Below are 13,561 nucleotides of genomic sequence, written 5' to 3'. Positions count from 1 at the left end.
GCATACTCTTCTATTCCTTTTGCCCACATGTACTTATCAAGCTCCCCCCTCCCTAAAATATAACATTATAGTTCTATGATTAATCTGGAAAATTAAATATGACATGAAATTATTGCAACAGCTTCAGTACTTTTGGTTTAGCATTACATCTGAAATAAACAAAAATAAGCAGACTTTAAAATCTCGTAAATAAGCAACTTTATTAAAGAGAACATTTCAGAACGTATCAAGTACTCAAGGAGACACTGGCTGATCCCTTCATACATATCTGTACACAATAGGCAATTATAGCTTGGCTACCATAGTGTATGTTACTAGACTATTAATCCAGATAGCATGGGTTCAAATTCCACCATGACTGCTTCAGAAAATTTCAATTCTGGTTATAAAGCGCCCAAAATTCTGGTATTGATTTTAAAAAAGCATGAAACTGTCAGATTGTCTTAAAACCCCAACTGTCTGCTTGTCCAACTTTCAGTCCTGGATGAGCTACAATTTTCTCGAATTAAATATTGGGAAGACGGAAGCTATGGTCTTCGGCCCATGCTACAAACTCAGTTTCCTCTCCCTGGGCACGGTCTCAGGCTGAACCAGACAGATTGCAGCCTTGGTATTTTTTCCTTTGACCAGAGTTTCCAACCCAATATCCTCTTCATCACAAAGACCACCTTCTTCTACCTGTCTAATATCGCCCGACTCCGCTCTGCCTCAGCTCGTCTGCGCTGAAACCCTCATTCATGTCATGGTTAATTCTAGACTTGACTATTACAACACACTCCTGGCTGGACTTCCATCTTCCACCCTCCATAAACTCAAGCTCATCCAAAACTCTGCTGTCTGTATCCTGTCCACCCAGCTCTGTGCTCTTTGACCTACATTGGCTCCCAGTTAGGCAACGACACAATTTTAAAATTCTCATCCATGTTTTCAAATCCGTCCATGGCCTCACCCCTCCCAATCTCTAACCTCCTCCAGCTCTACAACCCTCAGATATCCACCCTCCTCCAATTCTGGCCTCTTGCACATCCCTGATTTTAGCCGTCAGCTGCCAAGGCCTTAAGCTCCGGGATTCCTTCCCTGAACATCTCCACCTAACTTTCTCCTCCTGGAAGAAGGTCTTTAAACCCTACTCTGACAAAGTTTTAAATCATCTGCCCTAACATTTCTTGAGGTGGCTCAGTGTCAACTTTCTTTGATAAAGCTCCTGTGAAGCACTTTGGAACTTTTTACTATATTAAAGGCACTATATGCTGGAGGTACAGTCATTAATGGTGGGGTGAAAGGAGCATGGGATGCTCCTTTGCAAGAGGCAAAGTAGGAGGAATGCAGAGCCCTTGAAGGATTGTAGTCCCGGAAGTGGTTCAAGGCCATGAAGGGATTTGAAAACAAGAATAAGAATTTTAAATTCAAGGCAGTTATGGACTAGGAACCAATGTAGGGCAGCGAGCATAAGTGATGGGTAAGAATTCATATGAGTTAGGATAAAGGGCAGCAGAGTTTTGGATGAGTTTAAGTTTATGGAGGGTGCAAGATGGGAGGTCAGCAGCAGCGTGTAGGGATAGTCAAATCTAGAAGTAACAAAGGCATAGGTGAGGGTTTCAGCAGATGAGCTAAGGCTAGGGCAGAGACAGGCAATGGTCTGAAGATGGAGGTAAGTGGTCTTCGCAATGGCACAAGTTTTTGTTGGTTCATTTGTGTCCTTTAGGGACAGAAACCTGTCCTTACATAATCTGGCCGATACATGACCTTAGTCCCACACCAACTTAGTTGCCTCTTAACTGCCTAGCCAGCCGCTCTGTTGTACCAAACCGTTACAAAGGATAATAAGCAGAAACGGTAGCATCATGGGGATGTTAAAGGACGAGTAATCCAGAGTCCTGGATCCAGATCCTCAAGTTCAAATCCCACTATGGTAGCTGGGGAATTCAAATCAAGTTAATTAAATAAATCTGGAATAAAAAGCTAGCATCAGTAATGGTGACCATGAAACACCAGATTGTCATAAAAATCCATCTGATATACTTAGGTCCTTTAGGGAAGGAAATCTGCCATCCTTACCCGATCTGACCTTTATGTGACTCCAAACCTATAGCAACACGAAAAAAGCCATGCATTTATATAGCGCATTTCATGACTACTGGACGTCTCAATGGGCTTTACAATTAAGTACTTTTTGGAAGTGTAGTCACTGTTGTAATGTAGGAAACATGACAGCCAATTTGTACACAGCAAGCTCCCACTAACAGCAATGTGATAATCTGTTTGTGCTGCTGATTGAGGGATAAATATTGGCCAGGACAGTGGGCATAATATTGCTGCTCTTCTTCATAATAGTGTCACGAGACCTTTTATGTCCGCCTGAGGAGGCAGATGAGGCTTAAGTTAAATGTCTCATTTGAAATACGGTACCTCCGACAGTGCAGTACTCCCTCGGCACCGCACTGGAGTGTCAGCCTTGATTTTTGTGCTCAAGTCCTGGAGTGGGACTTGAAGCCACAAATTTCTGATTTAGAGGCAAAAGTACTACCAACTGAGTCACAGCTAACACCTGGCGGACTCTTAATTGCAATCTGAAATGGCTTAACAAGCCACTCAGTTGTCAAGAAGGAAGCTCATCACCTTCTCAAGGGCAGTTAGGGACAGACAATATATGCTGGTTTTGCCGGTGAGAGACACATCCTGTGAGCGAATAAAAGAGAAGTATCGTGCCAGCATCTTCCTCACAGACTGCAGAGCCACCACCTTCTCGGGGGAAGGGATGGGCAATAAATGCCAGCGACTTAACTGATCCCATAGGATATTCAAAGATAACAGTCCTCAGACAACTATCATTGCCAAAACCAGGATAATTGGCCATTCAGCTCATTTGCTGCTTGTGGAACTTTGCTATGCATACATTGTTTCCTGTGTTCACCTACATAATAACAGGGTTTACATTTCAAAATTGCTGACTGGCTGTGAAGTACTTTGAGAATCCAGAGGTCATTATAAGACCCTATATAATTGAAACTAATTTCTTTCATCTGTTGCCTCACTGCCAAGCCTGATTCCTCTGCTCTTCAGTCACTGATTCATTCAATGTCTGTTGAGACTCTTCAATCAACCCCATATTCACTGTGTGAGGTGGCAGTTTGCTCCATATGTTCATTTTGAGAGTGAACTAGCAGCACATGTAGTTTCCATTCTCCTTAGTATAGAATTAGGTCTGTAACTTTACCTTTGTAACTTCTGGATACAATCATGCATTGGCCATAAGAAGTAGTCATAGTAAAAGTTATGAACTGACAGACATTTGATGTTCAACCTGTCTTTGTTTCTCACTTACTTTCCCTTCTACATTCATCCATAGCACAGAAACAGGCCATTCAGCCCAACGATCTATGCCAGTGTTTATACTCCATACAAACCTCCTCCCATCTCGCCCCTGTATCCGTCAATTCCCTTCTCCCTCATGTATGCACCAAAGCCTCTTCTGAGAAAGAAAAAGACTTGCATTTCTATAGCACTTTTCACAACCATTAGCCATGCCTTAAACACATCAGTGCCATCTGCTTCAACCACGTAATTTCTTTGTCTGTGCTACAATAATCTTGAATCTTTGCTCAGTTATTTTCCTTTTTTTGTCTATTTGCTTCTTTTTTTTTTAAATCTCTGTCTTCCACAGGTCTCCGAGGGCCACTGATGGTTGGGTAGAGGTGCATCACTAGGACATGGGTGGATACAGCCACCTTCACGAGGAGAGGAAGCAGGTTTGAGAGCTACTCTGTTGAGAAAGCTGGAATGTTGCCAATCTGGAGGACCCACTACCGTCCTGCCCTCCAAGACATTTTAATGAAAATAATACACATTTATGCAATTTTTAATAAGGATTTTTTTTTTTTTTGAAGAATTGCAGTCTTTTTCCAACTAATCTGTTTGCAGTGCAGGGAAGTTCTGTACATTGGATTCTTGCTCATCAGCAAGTAAAATCTCCCTAATGAGGCTGGGCTTGATATCAGGAAGGCTACAGAAGGAAGCAAAGAAATCTGGATGTCATCCAGAGTGCCTGAAGCCTGCCTGCCTCTTCCTGTGGAGGTGAAGAGGTGGATTTAGCACTCAACTAGAGTGTCCAATGTTTGAGGAAATGGTTGAAGAGGGGGAAAACAAAAAATCAGGAAAAATGTTAAAGTTGCACTTGTGCAACAAAGTTGCTTTGGAAAAGATTTTTTTTTTGTTGCAACTTTACTGGGGCAACTCTAAAAATCTTTCACTATTTAAAAATGGGGAAGCTGTAAAACAGCTTCAATCTGGTGGCAGCTGTTTAGACAATTTGCACTGCTTCCAGGTAGAATTTGAGATTGCACTTCCAACATCTGAAGATCTACCGCAGAAATCTTTCTTTGGCCTCGTCTCGAGAAACAATGGGTAAGCGAATGGAGGTTGTCAGTAGTTTGTGAAGCAGCGCCTGGAGTGGCTACGAAGGCCAATTCTAGAGTGACAGACTCTGCCACAGGCGCTGCAGATAAAATTGGTTGTCGGGGCTGTTACACAGTTGGCTCTCGCCTTGCGCTTCTGTCTTTTTTCCTGCCAACTGCTAAGTCTCTTCGACTCACCACTCTTTAGCCCCTCCTTTACGGCTGTCTGCCAGCACTGGCGATCACTGGCAACTGACTCCCACGACTTGTGATCAATGTCACAGGACTTGATGTTGCGTTTGCAGACAGCTTTAAAGTGGAGACACGGACGGCCGGTGGGTCTGATACCAATGAGGAGCTCGCTGTACAATGTGTCCTTGGGGATCCTGCCATCTTCCATGCGAATCACATGGCCAAGCCATCTCAAGCGCCGCTGGCTCAGTAGGGTGTAAATGCTGGGGATGTTGGCCGCTTCAAGGACTTCTGCGTTGGAGATACGGTCCTGCCACCTGATGCCAAGGATTCTCCGGAGGCAGCGAAGATGGAATGAATTGAGACGTCGCTCTTGGCTGACATACGTTGTCCAGGCCTCGCTGCCGTAGAGCAAGGTACTGGAGGACGCAGGCTTGATACACTAGGACTTTCGTGTTCCGTGTCAGTGCGCCATTTTCCCCACACTCTCTTGGCCAGTCTGGACATAGCAGCGGACGCCTTTCCCATGCGCTTGTTGATTTCTGCATCGAGAGACAGGCTACTGGTGATTTGAGCCTAGGTAGGTGAACTCTTGAACCACTTCCAGAGCATCATCGGCGATATTGATGGATGGAGCATTTCTGACGTCCTGTCCCATGATGTTCATTTTCTTGAGGCTAATGGTTAGGCCAAATTCGTTGCAGGCAGCCGCAATCCTGTCGATGAGTCTCTGCAGACACTCTTCTGTGTGGGATGTTAATGCAGCATCGTCAGCAAAGAGAAGTTCCCTGATGAGGACTTTCCGAACTTTGGTCTTCGCTCTTAGACAGGCAAGGTTGAACAACCTGCCATCTAATCTTGTGTGGAGGAAAATTCCTTCTTCTGAATACTTGAACGCATGGGAGAGCAGAAATAGGCTTGCCATATTTCAATAGCAACAAGTACATCACGGCAGTATACTCTACAGTAAGTTTTCTGGGCCCCAGCTAAATATTAGTCAGACTACATATTAATAATGCCACACCCTTACATTGAGCAATTATATTAAATAGTACATGCCATCTCAGATCTTCAACAGTACCATACCACCAGATTTTAAATGATAGTACAAGACTTCTAATTTAATTGTGCATTTTAAAACATCATGCACATTACACTAGTACACAGGAACTAGTCTTAAAAAGTAGAAACAAAATTATTTAAAAAAACTACTGAAGGATATCAACTTGCAAATATATTTTTTTTAAAAAGCATTCTCGGGATTTGGGCGACACTGGCAAAGCCTGTATTTACAGCCCATCCCTAGATGTCCAAGATTGTGGTGGGCCACCCTTTTGAACCACTGTAGTTTGTGTTGCTGATTTGAGATCAGTTTGTTTAAGACTCGTGTCAGCTTACACAAACAATCATACTCGAAAATTAAAAGCTAGCTGACATGCGCACAAACCTTTTCTGTTTTCTTCTCAGTATCCAGTTGTTGTTTGACGATTATCTTCTCAAATGCTGGAAGAATTTCCTCTTCTAATGGTTCGGTTCCTGCTCGCCCATTCGGCTGCGATTTCTGGAATTCAGTAAATGATGTAAGTATAATACATTTATATTCCGATACAAGTCCAGTTATGTTTACTTTTCGACTTTTCTCTGCAAATGGCAAAAACCATACTAACTCCTTGCCCAGGACACAAACTTACTATGACTGTTACTCTTCAACCAAATTATTCAACTTGAAATAATTCCACAAAACAATCAGGAATCTTCTGGGAAGAAAACAAATTCAACCCATTCAGAAAGTATGCTCTGTGGCTACAACTTATACAGACGTTTCAATTGCATCAAGACAAGGTATAGTTGGAATGGAGCTGGGATTACCAACTCATTTTCTAATACCTATCCAAGGGATAGAGGTGGTTTGCCAATTGTGTTATACTCCAATATGGAGTGGCAAAATGATCTCTCCAATGGTCTACAGTGTAATGGCAGAACTCAATGCAAAACTGACCCGCATGGGCCAGAAGGTCTCGAGTTCAATCGGAGTCTCTGCCGAGTTAGCCAATAGAGCAAGTGGGGTGCTGTAACTGAGGGAGAGTGAAAAACAATGGCTCCCTTTTGTGCTGAAAAACATGCGTATATGCAGACTCAACTGTAAGGCCATCCATGGTTGCATAGCCCGTTGTCACTCACTGCTAAGAATAGGCATGGGGTGAGGTACAGACAATTATTGGCGCATCCTAGCAAGCATCAGTAGCTTCAGATGTCAGAAATTAAAGAGAATACAAAAGTTAGCAAGATCACTGATCTTATGAATTTCTTTCTATAGCTTATTTTAGATTTCCATTTTAAATTACCTATTTAGAGCACTAACACTTTAGATCATAATGTAAATAAAAATTACCAAAACTTAAAAATATTTAAGTCATAATGTAAAATGCCAGGCAGGAAAACTGCAACATCTACAGTGGTTTTTGCCTATTTTATTACAAGTATTAGATCTTTAACCACAAGTCTACTTTGGCTGACACAAATTTATATGTTCCTAATGTAAAGATAAAACTACAGTTACGTCACTTTTTGCAGGGGGAAGAGAAGGAGAACAGGAAGGAATGATTGGGAAATGTTTGATTCCTTCGACGGTTGGTTATAACAGAAAGATAGAAAAATCAAATAGCCAGGAGGTTTATGCTAACTTACACAGAAGTTATAACTAAGAAACACACACATGCACATACCCATGAACCCCGCCCACCACCACACCCCCACATCATTTTGCTCAAGCAATTCTATGTTGGCGTTTGCCCTCAAGTAAATCACATTTACCCACTCTATTCAAGTCTCCTTTTCCTTCATCCACCTATGCAATTTAATGTTGAATGCCGACATAGTTTCTGCCTTCACCACTAATCATGGAATTTCACAACTTCACTACTCCCTGTGCAAAGAGACTTCTCTTGCTCTGTCTTAAATCTCTGGCTCCACATTCTTGACATCTCAACTACAGGAAATAGTCAGCTTCTATCCAACTGCCCCATGTTCCAGTCTACTCATGTTGTATTTGCATTTGATATCATGCAGCATTCTAGTGAAACTGTGTTGTACCTTCTCTTAAGCTCAATTCCTTCCTATAGTGTTTGAACCATGTGTGAAGTGGCAAAGGGACAAATAGACCAGGAAAGCTAACGTGTCTAAAAGATTGGTTCCATTTCATAGGATTTTGGAACCTGTACTGGGGCAGGAATGAGCTGCACTGCTGTGATGGATTTCAACTGAACCAGGCAGGAGCCAATATCCTAACTGAAGTGACAAATAGGGCTGTAGAAAGGACTTTAAAATCAATAAAATGGGGGCTAGGGTGAGGGGTGGGGGAAAGGGAGGGAAGGCTCTAGCAGAAATAAAAATATTAAAAAAGGGAGTGAGGTCAATGAATAATTTTAAATCTGAAACCGATAAGAGTTTTGATAGCCAGGGTATTAATGGATATGGAGTCAATATGGGTGAATGCAGTTAGGATATAGATCAGCCATAATCTCACTGAATAGTGGTACAGGTTCAAGGGCTGAATGATCTACTCCTGTTCCTGAGGTCCAATGTCAAAGCACACACATATCAAACTTAGTAGCTATCAATGTTTTATGCAGCCTCAACGCCTCTTTTATTCTGTATTTCTTTATTTTGATAAAACCTAGGATTCCAGCAGCTTGTTTTTTTTAATATATAGAATGACCATACCAACCTGAGGTACACCTTTAGTGTCCCATCAAACTGAACTCCCAATCCCTCTAGGCCTATATCTAAATCACAACCTGCAATGGGATTGATTTTTTTTATGCCAAGGAAAACTTGGAAAAAAAACACACCTTATAAGAACACAGGTATGGTTGAACAGTGACTGTTAGACAGCAGATTACCCAGCTTGGTCACTGACCTTAATCTGCAGTAAACATACCTATAGGACAGTTTACTTTAACAGGATTAACTCACATAGACATATTTATAGTCATTATAGCACTTATAGTCATACTATAGACATATAGACTTATAGACATATATACTATAGACATATAGACTTATAGTCATACTATTCTTTTGGGCCTCCTTATCTCGAGAGACAATGGATACGCGCCTGGAGGTGGTCAGTACTATAGACAAGGCATAACCTTAATCTATTACAATGGGGAGTTGATTTTATTACTTAAATATGCAAAACCGCAATATTTAATGAAATATTGGTGCCGGGATCAAAGCTTCACTCTGAACTTGCCAAAAAAAAAAAGCAAGAGGCATTCCACCCACTTCATGTTTACACCATCATGGAAAGCAGTGTTCTGCTGGAAAATATGACTGAATCAACTAATCAACAATTGGAGGTGGAGCGGGGGGGGGGGGGGGGATGTTGGAAAGAGATGGCATAGGAGGGTGACTGCATGAGAGGTATGGAATAGAGGATAGGAATGGCATAGGAAGAAGGGTGTGATGGGATGATATGAAAGGAATGGGATTGGACCCCCTAAGAGGGTTATGTGTCACCTTTGGCATGTTTCCGGCAGTTCCTGCAGCCATACCGCTACCAAACGTTGTGCTCTGCACTACTTTGGACCCCACAAGGAAGGTCGAGAGGGGGGTTTAGACGCTTGGGACACTCACAACCTCCATACATTATGCCCAGGCATGCGCCATAGGTCACTCCATAGTCGCCTCACAGCGACCAAAACAACACGGAAGGCAGCAGTTTCAGGTTATAAGTCCAGTTCAATTGGCGTAGAGATTGGGTGCTACAGGTTGCCTTTGTCAGTGGGAGAGGTCGTTGCATCTCACAGGACAGCTACCGCCCGCCTCAAACCAGGCAGCCCCCGGTCAGAAAGGTTCTGCCCTGCCACAGGCCACCTGCTTCAATGGGTGCTTGGAGCTCAGGGTCATTGCCCGACAAGTAGAATGTACGACAACAGCACGAGAAAAAAGGAAAGAAGGTACCAGCCCTTCGTTTTGCAAGCAGAACTGTGCGCCCTGGCCTGTCGGAAGACTTTACACAAATCAACGATTCTCGGAAGACCGCCATCATTAACAACGAGCTCAGTAGACTCAAAGTTGACACTGTAGCACTTCAGGAGACACGCCTCCCTGCGAGTGGATCTCTAAGAGAGCAAGACTACACCTTCTATTGGCAGGGTAGGGATCCTGAAGAACTATGACAGCATGGAGTGGGCTTCGCCATCAGAAACTCTTTGCTCAGCATGATAGAGCCTCCCTCAAATGGCTCGGAACGCATATTGTCCATCCGACTGCTCACCGCCTCTGGTCCAGTACAGCTACTCAGCATCTATGCTCCAACACTCTGCTCCCCACCTGAAGCTGAAGACCAGTTCTACGAGGAACTCCATAATATCATTAGTAGCATTCCTAACACCGAACATCTGTTCCTGCTGGGGGACTTTAATGCCAGGGTTGGGGCCGACCATGACTCATGGCGCTCCTGCCTTGGGCGCTAAGGCATTGGAAGGATGAATGAGAATGGACAGAGACTGCTGGGGTTGTGTACCTATCATAACCTCTGCATCACCAACTCGTTCTTTCATACTAAACCCTGTCACCAGGTTTCATAGAGGCACCCAAGATCACTCCGCTGGCACCAGCTGGACCAATTCGTCACAAGGCGAGCCTCTACAAACAGTGTCCAAATCACACGCAGCTTCCACAGTGCAGACTGCGACATCGACCACTCCCTGACGTACAACAAAGTTAGACTCAAACCAAAGAAGCTACATCAATCCAAGCAGAAGGGCCGCCCGCGCATCATCACTAACAGAATTTCTTATCCACAGCTGTTACATAAGTTTCTAAATTCACTTGAAAAAGCCCTTCAAAACACTCTTGCAGGGAATGCTGAAACGAAGTGGGCCCACATCAGAAACGCCATCTATGACTCAACAATGACCACCTTTGGCAAACGTGAGCAGAATGCAGAATGGTTTCAATCTCACTTTGAAGAGCTGGAACCTGTCATTGCCACGAAGCGTTCTGCACTGTTTAACTACAAGGAAGCCCCCAGCGAGTTAACATCCGTAGCACTTAAAGCAGCCAGAAGCGCTGCACAAAGAACAGCCAGGCGCTGTTCAAATGACTACTGGCAACACCTATGCAGTCGTATTTAGCTGGCCTCCAACACCGGAAACATCAGAGGAATGTATGATGGTATTAAGAGAGCTTTTGGGCCAACCATCAAGAAGATCGCCCCCCCTCAAGTCCAAATCAGGGGAAACGACCACTGACCAACGTAAGCAAATGGACCACTGGGTGGAGCACTACCTAGAACTGTACTCCAGGGAAAATGTTGTCACTGAGACCACCCTCAATGCAGCCCAGTCTCTGCCAGTCATGGATGAGCTGGACAAACAGCCAACAAAATCGGAACTCAGTGATGCCATTGATTCTCTAGCCAGTGGAAAAGCCCCTGGAAAGGATGGCATTACCCCTGAAATAATCAAGAGTGCCAAGCCTGCTATACTCTCAGCACTCCATGAACTGCTTTGCCTGTGCTGGGATGAAGGAGCAGTACCACGGGACATGCGCTATGCCAATATCATCACCCTCTATAAGAACAAGGGTGACCGCGGTGACTGCAACAACTACCATGGAATCTCTCTGCTCAGCATAGTAGGGAAAGTCTTCACTCGAGTCGTTTTAGACAGACTTCAGAAGCTGGCTGAGCGTGTCTACCCTGAGGCACAGTGCGACTTTCGAGCTGAGATCCACCATTGACATGCCATTCTTCCTTCGCCAGCTACAGCAGAAATGCCGTGATCAACAGATGCCCCTCTACGTTGCTTTCATAGACCTCACCAAAGCCTTTGACCTCGTCAGCAGACGTGGTCTCTTCAGACTGCTAGCAAAGAACGGATGTCCACCAAAGCTACTAAGTATCATCACCTCATTCCATGACAATATGAAAGGCACAATTCAACATAGCAGTGCCTCATCAGACCCCTTTCCTATCCTGAGTGGCGTGAAACAGGGCTGTGTTCTCACACCTACACTGTTTGGGATCTTCTTCTCACTGCTGCTCTCACATGCGTTCAAGCATTTAGAAAGAATTTTCCTCTACACAAGATCAGATGGCAGGTTGTTCAACTTTGCCCGTCTTAGAGCGAAGACCAAAGTACGGAAAGTCCTCATTAGGAACTCCTCTTTGCTGACGATGCTGCATTAACATCCCATACAGAAGAGTGTCTGCAGAGACTCATCGACAGGTTTGCTGTTGCCTACAACGAATTTGGCCTAACAATCAGCCTCAAGAAAATGATCATGGGACAGGACGTCAGAAATGCTCCATCAATATCGGCAACAACACTCTGGAAGTGGTTCAAGAGTTCACCTACCTAGGCTCAACTATCACTGTCTCTCGATGCAGAAATCAACTAGCGCATGGGAAAGGCATCCGCTGTTATGTCCAGACTGGCCAAGAGAGTGTGGGAAAATGGCGCACTGACACGGAACACAGAAGTCCGAGTGTTTCAAGCCTGTTTCCTCAGTATCTTGCTCTACGGCAGCGAGGCCTGGACAACGTATGTCAGCCAAGAGCGACGTCTCAATTCATTCCATCTTCGCTGCCACAGAAGAATCCTTGGCATCAGGTAGCAGGACCGTATCTCCAACGCAGAAGTCCTCGAGGCGGCTAACATCCCCAGCATATACTGAGCCAGCGGCGCTCGAGATGGCTTGGCCATGTGAGCCGCATGGAAGATGGGAGGATCCCCAAGGACGCATTGTACAGCGAGCTCGTCACTGGTATCAGACCCACCGGCCCTCCATGTCTCCGCTTTAAAGACGTCTGCAAACGCGACATGAAGTTCTGTGACATTGACCACAAGTCATGGGAGTCAGTTGCCAGTGATCACCAGAGCTGGCGGACAGCCATAAAAGCGGGGCTAAAGAGTGGCGAGTCGAAAAGACTTAGCAGTTGGCAGGAAAAAATGCAGAAGCGCAAGGAGAGAGCCAACTGTGCTGCAGCCCCAACAACCAATTTTATCTGCAGCGCCTGTGGAAGAGTCTGTCACTCTAGAATTGGCCTTTATAGCCACTCCAGACGCTGCTTCACAAACCAGTGACCACCTCTAAGCACTTACCCATTGTCTCTCGAGACAAGGAGGCCAAAGAAGAAGACATAACCTCTGTGCCACTGCTCATCCCTAGTTGCCCCGATGGCTTGCTTGGCCAGTTCAGAGGGCACTTGAGTATCTGCTAAGTTGGCGTGGGACTGAAATTACATTTAGGCCCAGACTGGGCAAGAACAGCAAGTTTCCTTCCCAGTAAATGACGGCAGTGGCTGGCGACTGGGTTTTCATGACACTCACCATTTCGAGATTCAACCCTCATTCATTTCAACAGCCAGGAGACTGTAGGTTGGCGATTGCTCAAGTGGGAAAAACCCCTGCTGCGGAATCAGGGAGTTTTTTTTTTGCAGAGCAGGTGGAGGAGCTGGGAGATACAGAATTGAAGCCTTGCAGTGCTACTACTGGTAGGAGGCTGTAAATCCAGAATGATAAAATGAAAATTTCCTACATAAGCTTAAGCGCGAACACATCCATTTATAATTTTTCTTATCCGTTCTGGTATGTGGGCATCGCTGGCTAGGACTGCATTTATTACCCATCCCTAATTGCCCTTCAGCAGCTGGTGGCGAGCTGCCTTCTTGAACCGCTGCAGTCCATGTGGGCTCGGTACACCCAAAGTGCTGTTAGAAAGGGAGTTCCAGGATTTTGACCCAGTGACAGTGAAGGAACATCGATATAGTTCCAATTCAGGACGGTGTGTGGCTTGGAGAGGAACTTACAGGAGGTAGTGTTCCCATGCATCTGCTGCCCTTGTCCTTTTAGGTGGTAGAGGTCGTGGGTTTGGAAAGTGTTGTCTAAGGAGCCTTGGTGCGTGGCTGCAGTGCATCTTCTAGATGGTTGCCACTGTGCGTCGGTGGTGGAGGGAGTGAATGT

At 44.7% G+C, this 13,561-nt stretch overlaps 1 protein-coding gene across 3 annotated transcripts in view; it reads right to left on the bottom strand.

Moving 5' to 3' along the window:
• Nucleotides 1–13,561, bottom strand: part of LOC137369747 (protein LYRIC-like) — a 95,943-nt gene that overhangs the window by 62,614 nt on the left and 19,768 nt on the right. For all 3 annotated transcript variants that reach the window (XM_068031144.1, XM_068031141.1, XM_068031143.1), the window contains one exon: nucleotides 6,034–6,147. In XM_068031144.1, the coding sequence (XP_067887245.1) occupies nucleotides 6,034–6,147 (114 nt within the window). The remainder of the gene's footprint in view (nucleotides 1–6,033; nucleotides 6,148–13,561) is intronic.

The sequence above is a fragment of the Heterodontus francisci genome, chromosome 5 (assembly GCF_036365525.1).
Source record: "Heterodontus francisci isolate sHetFra1 chromosome 5, sHetFra1.hap1, whole genome shotgun sequence".
NCBI lineage: Eukaryota > Metazoa > Chordata > Chondrichthyes > Heterodontiformes > Heterodontidae > Heterodontus > Heterodontus francisci.
This window is presented reverse-complemented; position numbering and strand designations above follow the sequence as displayed.